Below are 16,842 nucleotides of genomic sequence, written 5' to 3' on the forward strand. Positions count from 1 at the left end.
AGTTTCGGCATTTGCTAAGTGGGGCTACGTCACATGCCTGGTTCTATTCCTATGGGGAATATATGAGGTCATGCAGGGAAAGCCCCTGGCACCGAAATTGGCACAGAGCAGGCAATTAATGTCAGTTTCTGCTTCTCCATTTTGCATCTAATTTGCACCTTTTTCATAAAATCTTGCTCAAAATGAATTTGTCCCACCCCTGCCGCCTCCTTTTCTCAGCTCTACTTCATTATTATCTTCTTCTCTCTACCACCCTCCTAATCAAATTGTATGTGTCTGGTCCCTCCCAAATTTCTGCCAACACACCTGGAATAGCACAGGCTGGAAAAGTCGACAAGCAGAGGAAGGATCTGGGTGCCGCCATGAACTATTGGATTTTTCACAAAGTTTCATTCACGCCAGGCTTTAGCTGGAACACGTTTATTGCCAGACTAAGATCTTATCATCCATTTATTCTTTCAATCTACCCATCACTCAGGGAACGTGCGGCTCAATGTGATTCCACTGACTACCAGCCAAGTGGCAGGAATGGGGAGCAGTGTGGGACTGATGGAAAATAGAAAACTTGTTCCCTTTTCCCCACTCTCCTATAATGTGCCGAGTCTCATGTATTCATTTCTCCCTTTCCAGACCCTTCCCCATACCCTCCCTGTCAGCCAGTCCTGGCCTAGGTGTTCCCTTTGCTCCTGCATTTGCCCCCTAGAGCCGGCTCCTGTGGCCCAGCTTCTCCTGCCCCTCCTCCCTGCTGGCTCCAGACGGACCGGGTTTGGCCCCTGCAGTGTTCTCTGAAGGCGTGCTCTGAGCAAGAGCACAGATATACAGAATCGCTTCCTCTCAGGGCCTCCCCTTGCCTTCTTCCCTCCTGAGTGTCTCTCCTCGGGGAGGCGGAGTCACCTTGATGGCCTTGGCCACAGGCTGCTCTGGAGGATTTGTGCTACACAAGATGTCAGCTATATTCCGTACACTACGACTTAGGCATTTCAACTTTCCAACGATGAATTATCATTTGGCTGACTTTTTTCTCTCTTTCTCCGCTGCTGGTCTGTGAGGACCTTCGAAGGGTGATAAAGATAAGGCAGATGGAGAGAGCCTTGTGGAGTTTGGCTGATTAATGTGGATAAGTTTCCTCTCCCCTAAAAGTCAGAAACTAGCACTTTGAAAAACAGGGGCCTTAATGAAATTGCTGTTAGAGCAGAACCTGCCCACGAACTGTGTTTCCATCCCCACAAGCACCATTTATTCTTTTCAAGTTTGTTAGCTGCCAACTGGATGTGATACCCAGGCACTACTGAGGGGTCATTTGCATGGCTTGACCCTTTCAGTCAACGATTTCAGGAGCCAGTGGGGTAATCAATCATGTTGCTCCCTAATGTGACAATAACTAGTCTCTCCGACAAATACCATGGGTCGTGATTTATCTGTGATAGGTATTAGGAACTTTAATCGAAACCACTCTGAGATCTGAGTAAACTGACTGCTAGTGGCTATTCTAGAAAATTCTCTGACCTGGTCGGTGACCGTAATCTCTTAAAGAAGCTAAGGACTATTTACTTGTCATTCTGCTCACCTCTGATTTAGTGTCCTGATGAATTCCAAGCCACTGCACATTTCTGATATTTGAGTCTTTCCGCTGGTGAATGTCAGTGTACAAGTCTGTATTAAGTGCTGCTCTTCTCCCTTGGAACCTTCCATTCTTAGTCACATCTGTTCCCTACCTGATCCACTTCCCAGCAACTTGAACATTTCCTACCCGGCACTGAATATATACTCTTCTCCTAATATAAACACTACCCATTTTCATGGTCTAGCCCACTCCAAGAAACTGGTTTAGATGCTGTAGATTGACTAAACAAATATGGCCAACATAGTCCCTGACCTCAGGAAGTTTACAGTCTCATCCAAGAATTGTTCTCCAACCCTGGTCCTCCAGGAGAATCCCAGTGGGCTTCAGAAATGACCAGGGATCTCACCTGGCACAAACGAATTAACTGAAAAGTTCTGAGACGTGGGGCCGGCCCACGAGTGTTCTTTCAAAGCATCATAGTAATTCTGATCTCTACCCAGGACTGAGAAGCGCTGCTCTCAATTTTCTCCAACCCACAATGACTTTTCCCCTTCCAATACCTGTAATGTACAGACTGTAATATTTAATTGTCAATTATTTTATCTCATGTTTATTTTTATTTGCCTATTTATTTCCCCAGTGAAATTCTTGTCTTCCTGAGGGGAAGGGTAGTACCCTGTACGGCTTTCAATATTTAACATCAACACACGACTGGGAACACAGTCGATCTCCAACAAGTATCTGTCGTTGATCCTCTCAGGTGTTTCCTAAACCAAATTAATAAAAGACCTTGATACCCAACCTCACCTTGGTAATCTGCAATCCCAAAGAAACTGGGAAGGGCCCAGGCTAGACTCAAAGACTTCTCAGCAAACCCCGTGTATCCCAGAGATCCCCTTTCCGTTGTGGCTAGGATCATGCCATTCCACTAGATCCTCTAGTGAAAGGGCTGCTGCAGACCAGATTTCTCTCTCAGAGACCGTCCTTTCCACATGTGTACCTGTGTCACCGTGAACATTCATCCTGGACTGGCCTGCTCTGGGGAAGAGTGGAGATGCCAGGCCAAAAGCTCTTCCTCTAGTTCCTCACATTCTCTTTGATGCCAAGCTGCGGTGAGCATACGGGCTTATTCCGTCTGGTGCTCTCCGGCAAGTGCTGGCCTCTGAGCAGAAGTTTTAAGCTGGTTCAACAGTGTCATGTGCAAGACTCAGGCTACAGCTGAGCCATCAAGTGTGGTGGTCACCACCAGCTGTCACGAGAGAAGACCCAACTTGGGAAAGCATTCCAGATGCTCTCCCAATTTCTCTTTGGTGGCTTTTTGAAATCATTCCTGCCAAATCTGTATGAATGAGGGGCAGATGAGATTTCAGGACACAGCTTTTTCTCTGACAGTTATTCTATATTTGGTTTTTGGAGTTACTCAGTAAATTTTGCAAAGAAAAGAAAACTTTAGAATTTCATAGGCATGAGCCAGTATGGGCTGGAAAGCTGCTGGGAGCCTTACTTGAGTATCACAAACCCCCATCTTTCCCACTTACAGAGAGGTGACCTTGGGGAGGTTGCTGAGGTCCTTACAATCTTAGTTGACTAATCCATAAAATGGAGCCAAGCGGCCGACCTCAGAGGACTCTTGTGGGGATAAACGGGGCAGCTCTATGGAGCACCTGCCCGGTTGAGAGTTCTCAAGTGAGGCTGGTCTCAGCCACACCTGACTGCTTCCTCTGTGTGTTTCACCTTGACCCCACCAGCGACTGAAGAGCACACTGTTTCTCCTTGTTAACATGGCCCAGTGTTGTGTCTCGGAAAGCACTGGGCACTTTTTGAGTCCCTCACGATGTGAAACCCAGATCCTTCTCGACCATTAAATCCATTCAAACCCAGAGATTAACCCGTGTTCTGCTCTAAATGAAGGATAATCTTCACCATCACTTCTACCTTTAAATTTGAAAATGAAGATTATATTCTCCTGTAGCCTGTGCAAACTAGAGAACATAACTAAATCTCCTTATTGATCAGTCAATAAATATTTACGGAGTGACCCCCACCTTGGACCCATAACTCATGTTAAGCAGTGGGAAAACAAAGATGCCATCCAAGAGAACACATTCTTCTGAGGGGTGACAGACCCAAGAAAAGGTGGGCACAATTCAACATATCCAGTGCAGCCCGGGGCCATGTGTGCGCACAAAGGAGCGTCCCTTGGCTCACCCTGAGGTTGAGCCTGAAGATCCTGGAGGGCTTTCTGGAAGGGTTGAGAATTTTAACTGCGTCTTAAAATGACTGGTATCCAGCAAAGAAGAAAGGGAAGCAAATTCAGAACGGTTTATCAAGAGGAAAAGCCAAGAGGTGAGAAAACGAAGGTGACTTTAGGAAGGAACTATAGTCAGCTTGCACTATAGAAGCACGAAGTATGAGGCAGGGTTTGGTGTAAGGAGAAGCTGAGGAAGTGCTTGGGAGTGGCATCTTTGGAGATGTGAACTTCCCTCTTTGGGTCTTAGATGCATTGAGCGGTTTTAGCTGGAGAAAAAGGTGGTTTCCTCTTCCCTTTGAATTGTTGCTGCACACAGAGGTAGAGAAAGCTGAAATGGCATGGGACATGGGAATGTTTAGGAAACGCCTGAAATGACCAGCAACAGATATTTATTGGAGATCTCCTGTGTTCCCAATTGTGTGTTAGATGTTAAATATTTAAAGCCATAAATGGAGGGACATGGGACTCTCTTCCAAAAGGAAAATTAACCATCAGAAATTTGCTAGAAATGCCAACTGTTTCCTAGAATCTGTTTCATAAATTATAAGCTACAGGTCCCAGATTTGTTGCTCTGCATCCATGCAAACTTATAATTTTATAACCAAAATAGAAAACAAAAATTCACCTCTGTGTCCAAATAAACAAATAGACGGCTTCCTCCTGGTACCATTCAAACTTGCGTATGTTCTCGCGGAAACAGTAGGTTATTTGTAATATCAGTGGTGCCCTCAGCCTAGCCTGTCTGTTGTAAGGTTGCCCTCAAGAATGTCCATCCTGAAATGCTGTGTCAGCACGACTGCTCATGTGTTGTTACCTTCGACCCACTTCCTCCCTGAGGTGCAAATTCTGGGCACTTTGGGACAATCACATGCCCTGAATTGGCTCCTTAATCTTGCCAGGTGAGGGAGGGTGTGTGTGTGTGTGTGTGTGTGTGTGTGTGTGTGTGTGTGAAAGGGCTGGCATGTCCTCAGTTTTGGCAGGTGTCCTCTTCTGTCCCCTACTGATGGGTCTCCCTCACCTGGTGCAGAAGCCTCCCTACATCCCTGCACAGACCTAGCCGCAACTATTGCCTTCTGTCCCCAGGGGTGGGAAGAACTGGGGGCTTCCTTCAGAGCAAAGAGGCCTCACTGATATTTCAGTGCTGCTTAATACGGAGATTTTCCCTGCAGGTCAGAGAAGTAGGGGGCCATCTCCCAAATCCGGGTCATCGCCCACTTGCTCAGTGGTTTTACTTCTCCCCTGCGCACCTGCCTTCTCTTCTTTCAGCCGTGCTAGCTCCTAGGGCTGTCATTCAGGGAGTGGGTGAAAATCTCACGAGCCTTGGTCATGGGTATCTCTGCGGCCAGCATTCCAGAGCGCTACATTTCTCATAAAAGATCTCATGCCCTCTGTCTGGTTTCCTAGCCTCTCCGGCAACCCCAGGGAGTGGAGAAGGGAGTGGGTGGGTTAAGGGGGAGATAAGAGCAGGATTCTGAAGTGGTACTCGGTGACCGGCATGCTGATGAAGCCAGGGCTGGGTTCTTTTTAATTGTACGCATTCTTCAATTGTTCCTCCCTCCGCATTAAAGTTGGAAGGGGCCGCAGACTGCCTCAGCCTTGTGATATCCCACCCACACTGGCTTTTATCCCATAGACTATTTTTGACTGTGAACACAGAGTATGTGAATGCCTTTGAAATAGAATGAATGAATAAATAAACAAATAATCTTTCATGGTTTCTTTAAGCTCTTCCTTGAAATGCTGATTGATTCTTTTATTCCTTTTAGCCCCTATTATAAGAATTAAGAAAAAAAAACCCCACAACCTCCCGTGTCTCTGGAGGTTTACTTGCCATTAGCTGAGGGTGTGGGTAGGAGTGCAGAAAATACATCCAGGCTTGTTCTGTTCATCCTCTTCTCTCCCTGGGGCTCCTGGCTTCGGTTGTTTATGTATACATCATACAATAACCAGAAGATGGGAGCTCCCCACCCCCTTTCCCTTGGTGGGGTTTCTCCAGGCGCAGAGAGAAGCCATCACTACCATGGTGAGTGTGCCATTCGAGGGATGGGGATGGTGGGAGGCCCGCCTGTCTCTTCAATTCAAATGCTTCCAATTATATCTGATTTAGGATTGAGGAAGCCCAGCTTCCCATCTGAAGGAAACTGGAATTGGATTTCTTAGGGTTTGTTAAAAACACCTCCACTGGTGAGCCCGTGCCATCAACAACTCCCCCAGCGGGCCTGGGCAGGTACACAAGAGTAGGCCTCTGGGCCTCCCTCGGAATCAGTCGTCCTGTCCATGGAATGGTGGTCAGCTCCCTTTTCTGCAGAGTTGGCGAGGGCTCAGCAGGGAGCCCCTGACAGCAGAAAGCCAGGTCCTCCAACAGGGTGCCGGTCCCCCAGCCGTAACCCCCTGGTGTTGGGTGTCGCTGCAGATTCACCTACACCCTCGGGGAGGGCATGTGGCTGCCCTTGAGCAAGAGCTTTGTGATCCCGCCCGCTGAACTAGCCATTAACCCTTCCGCGAAGTGTAAGACGGACATGACCGTGATGGAGGACGCTGTGGAGGTCAGGTGCGTCTGGGTCCGGGGTGCCGAGGCCGCATGTGGCGTGGGGGTCTGAGTGAGGAACCACTTGAAGGCCCAAGGAGCTCTGGAAGGAATCACAACGAGCTCAAAGGGGAGGTTGGCAGGCTGCCTTCAGATTCCTAGTTCGCCCGTGCCAGGATCTACTCTATCTGGGTCAATATTGCACACCCCAAGGCTCCTGCTTTGGGAGAGGACATAAAATTAGGGTTTGTAAGCACTTCCCACATCCCCTAAGGACTGACAGGCAATAAAATGTTAATTTCCTTGCCCAAGTTTAGACCTCCTTCTTTGACCAGGCATTACAGCCTTGGCTCATTTCCCAGATATGGAGAATGTCCATAATTTGTTAGTTCAAGGCTCAGAGTGTGGCTGATCTTTACTTCTTGGGAGCGAGAGCGAGACGTGATGCGGTGGACTAGACAGGAACTTGGAATGTCCCCTTGACTCCTTCCCCTCCCCTCCGTGTCTCCCCACAGAGAGGAGCTGATGACCTCGTCCTCCTTTGACAGCCTGGAGGTTCTGCTGGATTCCTTTGGGCCAGTGCGCGACTGCAGCAAGGATAACGGGGGCTGCAGTAAGAACTTCCGCTGCATCTCAGACCGGAAGCTGGACTCCACGGGCTGCGTGGTACGTCCGCCCCATCGGTGGGGGTGGGGGTGGGGGTGGGGGTGGGGAGACGGGGGGCGGGGAGCACACGGTGAGACATAATACCGATACACAGATGGAAATACACTGTGAATAAAAGAGAAGGAGCCTCGCTGGCTCAGTCGGTAGAGCATGCCCCTTTGATCTAGGGGTCGTGAGTTCGAGCCCCATATTGGGTTTAGAGGTTATTTAAAAATAAAATCTCTAAAAAGAGAGAGAGAAAGTAAAAAATGATCCCTCTCCGGTTCTCACCACTGTCTAATCTAAATTACGAATTTTTTCAGGGCACGTGGGTGGCTCAGTCGGTTGAGTGGCTGACTTTCGTTATCGACTCAGGTCATGATCTCAGGGTTGTGATCAGCCCTCTGCATTGGGCGTGGAGTCTGCTTAAGATTCTCTCTCTCTCTCTCCTCCTCTGTCCCTCTCCCCACCTCCCTCCCTAAAATAAATAAATAGATAGATAGAAAATAAGGGGCCCCAGGTGGCTCAGTTGGTTAAGTGTCTGCCTTCGGCTCAGGTCATGATCTCAAGGTCCTGGGATCAAGCCCCCCCGTCTGGCTCCCTGCTCAGCGGGAAGTCTGCTTTTCCCTCCTCGCCCCTCCCCCTACTTTTGGGCATGCTCCCCCACCCCCAGTAAATAAATAAAATCGTAATAAATAAATAAACAAATATGAATTTTTTCTTAACAGAGATGAGAAGCTAATCACCAGTCAGTTAATCAAGAAATATTTATGGAGCACCTAACTGGTGTCCTGTCACTATCCTAGGGAAATTTCATGAATTATATAGCAGGATTCTTTGTTTCCAGTGTTACAGCCTCATTGGTGAGGGAGGCCCCCAGACAATTCAAGAAGTAATTAACTGCTGAATAGTATGACACAGACTCTGATAGGAATTCGACTGTATTGCCTGCAACAGGGAATTCTACCTATGGTTCGAGTCACTGTAGTAGATTTGGGGAGAAACCTACCTAAGGCCAGAATGATGGAAGAAGGAAGTTACTCCAGGAATGGAAGAGAAAAATAAAAATATGTCTCCTTTGAGACCCTGGCCACGAACTCTGACTTGCTGAAGGTGGTTTTCTACTTTGTTACCAGCTATGGGAACTTTGGCTACGTGTAAGATATGTGATGCTAGGACCTAGGAAGGCCAATTGGTTGAGAGTATGCTAAGGTCACTTCTGCACCATAGATGAGGAGTAACCAAACCCCACAGGTTAAGGGAGGCAGGAGTGGATGACGTCATCAGCTGCCCGTGCCTTTCTGTTGGCAAGTTTTGTGTCCCTCAACACCATGGCTTGTCACCAGCCCTCCCTTCTTTTAAGGGCAGGATGATGCAATCCTCACAGAGAGGCGAGGACAAAGAAGGAAGACAGCAAACCCAGACATCAAGTGGGCATCAAGGAGGTGGTTCATTGAGACGCGTGGTTCTGCAGTGTTTCTGGGGAAGGGCCATGAGCCTCCTCCCGTTTCCCGGTGTGACAGCTGTGCTCTGGTACGGGGACCCCGAGCAGGGCAAGCTGTGAGGAGGCTGGGCCAGTCCATCTTTCACACACCCCCTTCCGGGTCTCTGAGCACCTGCTCTGTCCCTGGAGCTGTGCTCCATCAAAGATGGATGAGTGCCTGGGGTCTGGGGTGGGCGGGCGGGGGGGACTCTCTCAGCCTTCCCAGACATTCACAGATCCGGCAGCTGCCAACAGGAGCTTGATTTATCTGAGGAAGGAAGGAAAGTGAAGAAAAGAATAGGCAGAGTGCGGAGGGGCAGGTAGGCGGAGACCTGGCTGGTCCATCAAAGGAAGGGAAAGCAGAACAGAGGACCATCAGAAAAGGACAAAGAAAAACATTCTGTAGGTTCTGTCTTCCAGAAGCAGCCAGGAGGTAAGGTGACGTCCCACAGCGCTCCCCTCCCTTTGGCCCGTCCACTTTCAGATGTCTTAAACAAGTAGCTTCCCGACCTCGTCCCTCAGGAGACAATTTCACTGGCTAATGGAGCCTCCAGCTGAGACACATTTTACCCCTCCTGTTCATCCTGCATTTCTTCATTCAGATTTCAACCTTTCATTCCTCGCTACTCTCTCGGGTCATTCTGAGTACTGAAACACTGCGTGTGCACATGCGTGGATCCCGCCCCCGCACCCTGGCCGGTCCTGGATGAATTTGAACATGCTCACGCTTTCATACGCTCTCTGTCTCCTCCCACCTCCCTGCCCCATTCCCGAGCCCGGGAGGGTTGCCTGTCAAGTGCCTTCTGTCGGTGATCCTAGCCCCTTTTACTTGGCATGTCGCCTTGCTGGCATATTTTTGTACTTTTAGCACTGTAATCTGTGAGACAGAGCGAGCAGGAATAGTTCCGATGAATATGCATTTGCAATAAGGTCGCTGCGTTTTAGAATCAGAGCCGCTGCAGAACGTCACCCAGCTAGACCGGTGCTTGGGGTTAGCATAATAACACTGTGAGGTCACTGGTCCACAGTGACGGCTGGAGGAAGGAGGGGACCATTCAGCTGATGTTTCTCCTTGACCATAAAGCCTGTGATTCCTGAGACAGGAGGACGGATAGTGGAGAGCTGATGTGCCACATCCCGACCCTTGGGGTCATCTTGAGAAGCAGATCGGGGACCTCATGCTGAGCTGAGCTGGACAGGACAATCCCAGAACCCTGCCGCATTAGCACAGCGGTCCTGGGTCCTCTGGAGGTGGACCAGGGACAGCCAAGGACCTGGCACCAAACTGGTGTCTGGGAGAATTGGGCTACGGTGGAAACCCTGATTGATCTTCAGTTAGTTCTCTGGGTGCTGAACTGAAAGCCTTCTCAGGAAAGGTGTATTTTCATGAAAGGAGAAAGAAATGAGGACTCAGAACCCCCTGGCCTTTAAGGAACCTGGGAAAGCAGCAGAGATGTAGGACAAGAGGAAGCACCCGCGTGTTTTCTGGATTGGACGCCAGCCAGACAGGTGGGGCTGGTGAGCCCTGGCCGCTCAATCTTCATTCTTTCTAGGAAGGCAGGACACGTTTCTCGGTTATGCATGGACTCCCACAGGGTTAATTGCTACCCAGTTAATTGCCCTATTGTTTATGTTGTCTCTGAGGACAGGAAACAAATGCCCGTGAAAGGCACAGATCTGTAGAAGCCACAGTCGCTCTGTCCTAAAGCAGACCACTCTCTCAGAGCAGGGATTGTCGAAAATTTGGGAGGGTTTCCAGAGCAGAGGTCAGCCGCCCACTGCTGCTAACTTGGGTCTTGCTTCTACCCATTGTCCTTACTATGCCAGGATGGGAGTAGGAGGCCCTCCCTGGAGATCGCAAAAGCAGGAGTTCTGCGTTCTGTGAAGTTCCCTACGGTCCTGCAGCGTCACCGCATTAGTGTCCTGTTGCTGCTGTAACAAATGACCATGGGTTTTTCGTGGCTTCAAACAATGCTCATGTATTACCTTACAGCTCTGTAGGTGAGACTCCAACACGGGTCTTGCTGGGCTAAAATCACATATGGGGTGGAGGTGGGGGTGGGGGGCATTATTTCTTTCTGGAGGCTCCAGGGGAGAATCCATTGCCTTGTCTTTTCTAGCTTCTAGAGTCTGCCCTCAGGTTTTGGCTCATGGTCCCCTTCTCGCATCTTTAAAGCCAGCCCCATTGCATTTTTCTGGCCATTCTTCTGTGGTTCATGCTCTCTGATCTTCTACTCCCCTCATCCACTTTTAAGGACTTTTGTGATGATGTTGGGTCCCCCTGGATAATCCAGGATAATCTCCCCATCTCAACCTGATTTGCCAAGCCCCTTCTGTCATGGAAGGTGACATGTTCATGGGCTCCGGAGGTCATATTATTGACATCCTTGGGGACCACAAGTGGGAGATGGCAGTGGGGTTGGAACAGACTTGGTAGGCAGGACGCTAGTCCCCACTCCCAGCTTGAACCAGGGCACCCTGATTCTCATCAAGCCTATACCTATTGAGGTTTAAGTTAAAACTTAGAAAGTTCAAAAGTTATTTCCAATGCTATCAAATAATGGAAAGCCCATGCTCTATTGCTCCTTCCTTGTCTTCACACTCATCCTGAAAGTGGCCAAAAGTTGCCTCTGCTTTGTGCACTCTCTGTGTGTGCTTAGGTGAGCAGACCATGGCCTTGGAAGGCAAGAGGTCGGCTGTCCCGCTTTCTCATGTAATGAACACGTGACCTTTCCTGCCAGAGCATTACGCTCTAATGAGCTTTGAATTACCCAGTGACCCTGCTGCCCTTCTGTCCACATGCTGTCCACAATGGTTTCCCATGAAATGTGTCATTTCACCTCTACTGGAGCACATATGTGCAGAGACTGTTAGAGAAGACAGTATCTCTTTCTCTCTGTAGGAAGTAAGCAGAAGCATATGCCTCAGAGGCGTTCAGAGAAATGGGGGCAGGAAGCTGAAACATAAATTTAATTTCATCAAACTTTCCCCTTGGGAAGCTTGTGTGTCAGAGCCCATCAGAAAGTCAGGGAAGTCATTATTTGTAGCAGGGAGATCACCATGTAGTGAAAACGAGCTTGTTTTGTGTAAGCGTTGTGGTTGACTGTCTTAACGAATCATCCTGGTGAGGCAAGTCTGGCTCAGCTGCAGGAAGGTGTCCCTCTTCTTCCAGGAACCCCAAACATGCTCATTGTCCATCACTCATATTCATCTGCCAACTGGGCGTCCGCCTCATAATCTGGAACAGAAGGGTGTGTGTCTCAGGCTTAGTGAGATTTGACTAGACTCCCAAGTAATCAATCAACCCAAAATCATTGGTAGCAAAAGAGGGGAGAGACAGTGAAGAAAAGGAGTTGAATGGGGGGGAAATCATTTTAATCTCATTAGCCAATGATGCCTTAGCCCAGTAATAAGTCAAGAAGCCATGAGCGCCTCATGAAAGATGATTAACCTTGTGTATTTTAGGGGTCAGTAAAATATGAGCTCATTTATAGACCTTCCTGATGGGGGAGGATTGTTGCCATAAATGGAGTGTTCTTTTTAAGCCTGTAGTTTATAAAGGCTCTGGGACTGTGAAATGTAACCTATTCGAAGAGGGGTTAATGTATGACCTTGGGGCTCAATCCTGAGCAAACAGTTCTCTTTTAAGGAACAAGTAAAGAGATTATCCACAAGCCAGGAGATGAGAATGGCCAACATTTGCAAAGAGAAAATGCCAGCTCCTCCTGGAGATAGGATTTCTCTCCTGACAACTGGTCTCTGGCCGCAAATACTTCTAAGAAGAAGGCATGGTTTGGAGCCTGTGGTTTTCTTTTGTATTTAGATTCAGGTTTTGAGGGGGCCAGAATGTGAACACAACAGTACAAGGAACATGTAGGCGAAAACAAAAACAAACCTACACTGTGGGAAGCTTGATTGATCAGATCCCTTGGAGAATGGGTGTACTAGTTGAACCAGGGTTGAGAAGAAAACTATTTTTCGGTTGCAGCCTTCTTTTTCCCGGAAATCTTTCAAAAATATTTTTCTCTGAACTGCAGACCAAGTAAGTTATAGTGCAGTGAAGATAATTATGTCTTTTTCAGTGATTAAGGATCTTGTCTTCAGGGTCATCGCTCTGGACATTTAGAGTGTTTTTGCCTTATAAATATATGTGTCCCTAATATAGTGTGTGTGTGTGTGAGAGAGAGAGAGAGAGAGACAGAGAGACAGAGACATGGGGGAGTGAGAGAGACACAGAAAGAAAGAAAGAGAAATAGAGAATATTAGGCTAACCTACAAATTCATAATTGAGCCCAGAATGTACTCGGAGCTCCTCAAAACAATCAACCAACCAACCAGTCTACAGGATTGCTTTACCTGTTGGCATATTGAATGAACTCTATTTCTTTAAGGATTCCAGTGAATCCACATTTTCTCACATCTGAGAAGCAGCACAGCAGAGGAGAAGAGACAGACATGAGTTTTGGGGTCCAAGAGACCTAGGTCTAAAATCAGATTCTGCCATTTCCCACCTCTGTGACCTTAAACCAGTTACTACTTAATCTAAGTTTATTCCTCTGTAAAACTAGGTGAAAAAAGTCCATCTGTATCTTTGCCATGGACAATAACACACATAGTTTGTCCCGCACATAGAATGGCTTCGTTCCTGACAGTGGTTAAAATTATTCTAGCTTTGCTTGTAAGAACAACCACCCAATCAATCAATCAATCAATCAATCAATAAAGTGTCTCGGGCAAGGCCACTAACCCTTTTCTTTCCAGATCTCTTAAGAGAGTGTAAATGCCAGGTGGTCCAATTTGGCATAGCAGTGGGCATCTACACATCAGAGCCAGGCAAGAGGCGGCTATGCCAAGCTTTAGAATTCTGGAACAAAGCCCGCCTGGGTTTTATTTGGTGAAGTCTTTGTCAGAAGTCATGCTTGATGGAGCATTGTGGGAAAAAAGCAGATGGCTAGGAAGATGGGCGTCCCCGCTGGGGCCCGCTGGGGCCAAGGCCAGGGTTGAAACCACGTGAAGTGGGAGGACTGGCGTCGTCTCTACTTTGATGGCTTTTCTCAAGCTTCATAGAAGGGAAGAAAGAAAAACAACTCGTGGCAACCAGGGCAGCCCATTTAATTCCAATCAAACTTCCACTTCCATGCCTGGGCAGCCGCACAGTGGTGAAGCTAGCTCCCTTCTGGTGGCACATCTGGCCGCCCAGCTGGATGGCCAAGGAAGTGGATGGGTGGGGGCGGTAACAAAACGTGGGAGGCCAGCCTCCGCCACCTCATTTGCTTGTTTACCATCATCTGGAACATCTGGGTTTGCACCGCAGGGGGCAGCCCTTGGAAGCGACTTTATATGCCCGCACCTTCCAGCCTTCCAGCTGGCTTCCTGCAGAGGAAGGGGACAGAGGAGTCTGGGAGGCTGGCGGGCCCACAGAGGGGCCATTTGTTTGGGAAATTGCAGAATTAGTGTCATCAAGCAGTGCACATCCTGCTGTGATCTTGGGGGGAGGGGAGGTGGCTTTTCTGGGGCACACCTGTGGCAGCTCCAGGCTACTGGAGCCAAGACGCTTGGCAGTTGGGAGAAACAGCCAGGCTGTGGAGTGGGGGAGGGGAGGGGAAAGGGGGAGAGGGGGAAGTGGAGTGGGGAGGGACACCCAGTTCCACCAAGTCTTGAATGTTGTTTTTGGTTTGGTTTTGGCTTGGGTGGGGGGAGTGTTAATGAGCTGACAGTGTGTGGATAGAGCATAGTCATTAAAAGCAGGTCAGATCTAGACAGACCCCCAGCTCTGCCCCATACTAGCTGCTTGACCCTGGGCAAGTCACTAGCCCTCTTGCAGCCTGTGTAGAAGGACGAGCTGTAGCACAGATGTAAGGATCCACTGACCAGACAGAAGAAGCAAGAAGGCAAAGAATATTCTTTGACTTACTTGGTGTGACTCCAGTGCAGTGAATTCGCGCAGTAATTGGCAGTGTTAGTGGTTCCCACAGTTATTAAATGAGGCTAATACAGGGTGCCACCTGCGTGATGCACAGCTCCTACTAAGTGCTCAGTGAACAGTGGCTGTCATGTGAGAGGCTGATCGTGATGTAAGCTAGTGACGGGCCAGCCCGTTCATGAACGCAGCCAGCCTGCCAGGTCTTGGGTGTGGTCCTATTGTGATCAGCAGGGGGACTCCCACAAAGTTATGTTTTCGGGGCCACTGTTGCTTTACGTCACTTGGGGCTGAGCATACCCCATACGGTAGGGGATTTTGCAAAGGCTGAAAGAGTAGGATGGATGAGTTTGACGCAGGGCAGGATGGGGGCTGTAGGAGTGCTCCCCCCGTTCACCAAGCCCCTTTGTCTTCCCTGGATTCTGGCTGACATCTCTTCCTGGATCATCTTCTTTGCTGGCACTCCTGGGTAGTTTACTGAGGACATAGCAATGCAGAGAAACAAATCCTTTCACAATAAGAGTGTCCAGGACACTGGGATAAACCCAAACCCAAGCACAGCACCCATAGGTGCTCATGTAGCAGATGCCCTTATCTTGCATCTTCCGCGGGGCGTCCGCGAGGCGGGGAGGTCATGAGTATGGCCACTTCTACCAGGAGAGCAGGCAAACCCCCACATCAGGTCATAGAGGAAGTCTTCCTCCTTCCAGCTGGAAGCCCTGGCTCTGTCCATTCCTGAACCCTGTTGGCTGTCTAGTACCAATGTTGGCAACGTGTTTGAGGTTAAAAGAAAAGTCCTATTAATATTAAGCGCAAACAGCAACACTCCCTCCCCCTACTCCCAAGAAGTCTCTGTTAATGCTGTTCAATTCTGGCCCACCACCTCCACCCAGTTGGGAAGCCAGCACACCTCCCTCTGTGTTGCTGTGACTTTCCCTTCCAGCCTGTTTGGAGGCAGTGGCTTTAATGCAAATGCATGTGCTCTGTGCCCAGAGAGAAGGGAGATGTCAAAAAGGTCACTTTTCAAGGGAGCCCAGCATAGTGGGAAATTCGTGCATTAGTTGTCAATGATAATGGTTTCAAGGCTGAGTGCTAAAAATAGGCATCCGTGGTTACGGTTCCCCGAGAACCCAGTCCCTTGATTCACCTCCCTGCGTGGATGCTTTTTGATTGTGCCAGTGCCCGTCCGGACTGAGCCCCATGAAGGACAGCTCTGGCTGCTATGACCGCCACATTGGGGTGGACTGCTCGGATGGCTTCAATGGCGGCTGTGAGCAGCTGTGTCTCCAGCAGATGGCGCCCTTCCCGGATGACCCCACCTTGTACAACATCCTCATGTTCTGTGGGTGAGTTGAGCTGCCCATGAGGCCAACCAGCTTTCTGGGGTGCTGAACATTCAGTGTTAAAACCACAAGACGAAATCTAAAAGAACCAGTCACCCTAAGCCAACCCTGAGGCTCTGGAAAGATCCTGCGGGGCTGGAAGAGCCCCACTTTTAAAATCAGAGTTGGGAGGACCTACAGGGAAAGGCTAGCCCCGTCCCCGTGGGAGAGGAACCTGACCACAGTCATTGCCTGCATACACCAGAACTTTCCAGACCGTTCTGTGGAACTATATTATTTTGTCTTGTGATGACAGGATTCCGTGGTCCAAAGACTCGCAGAAGGATTGTATAAAAACTAATTAATCATCAAAGAAGGGGAGGGGGAAATCTTTGGAGGAGTGGAAACATCATTGAATTCTACCCCTGAGCCTTCAGGGGCACCCTCCCACAGACATGCTAATTCTTCAGTGCAGTTCCTCCACAGGGGAGTTAAATAGCTCCCTCAAGACTGGGAGCTGGTAAGTGGAAAGATTAGGATTAGAATTCAGGCACTCTCTGGTTTTTTTAAAAAAAATCTGTGATTCCCTCAAAATTTAAATTTATACCTCTGACTAGAATTCTATTTAAAGACCGTTTCATGTTATATTTACAAAGTAAATAGCAGTTTGGCCCATCCTTATACTCTTATAGTTTGCTTGTCTGTCCTTCCCTCCCCTTCCCTTCTGCTCTCTCCCACTCCTTCCCGGCCTCCATTCCCCCACTTCTGTCTTCCTGCCTGTCAGGGAAGGCACATACTTTGTGCTCTACACCATTTCAGCCCCTGGGCAGCACAGATCAATGACGTGTAGTTCTCGCCCTCAAGGATCTCCTACTCTAAGAAGCTTGCAATGAAAATCCATGTTTATAATAATACAGTTCTGCTACTTTAGCTCTGTCGCTAAAATCCAGTGCCTACCCAATAATCATGACAAGAAAATTGAGTGGAGGGGTAATGTTATTTTACTGTATTTCATGGTATTTTATTTCTTTTCAGTTGGCAGTTTTTACCTTCACTTTTTTATAAGATCCCGGTCCATTAATGAAAGCTTGATCTAAATTTGAACATCTCTGTGATGTTACCATGGTTGA

At 48.6% G+C, this 16,842-nt stretch overlaps 1 protein-coding gene across 2 annotated transcripts in view; it reads left to right on the forward strand.

The window, feature by feature from the left end:
• ASTN1 (astrotactin 1) overlaps positions 1 to 16,842 on the forward strand; it is a 326,135-nt gene that overhangs the window by 207,122 nt on the left and 102,171 nt on the right. For both annotated transcript variants that reach the window (XM_047705323.1, XM_047705324.1), the window contains 3 exons: positions 6,229 to 6,366; positions 6,858 to 7,008; positions 15,570 to 15,736. In XM_047705323.1, the coding sequence (XP_047561279.1) occupies positions 6,229 to 6,366; positions 6,858 to 7,008; positions 15,570 to 15,736 (456 nt within the window). The remainder of the gene's footprint in view (positions 1 to 6,228; positions 6,367 to 6,857; positions 7,009 to 15,569; positions 15,737 to 16,842) is intronic.

This window comes from Lutra lutra, chromosome 15 (genome assembly GCF_902655055.1).
Source record: "Lutra lutra chromosome 15, mLutLut1.2, whole genome shotgun sequence".
NCBI classification, from domain to species: Eukaryota; Metazoa; Chordata; class Mammalia; order Carnivora; family Mustelidae; genus Lutra; species Lutra lutra.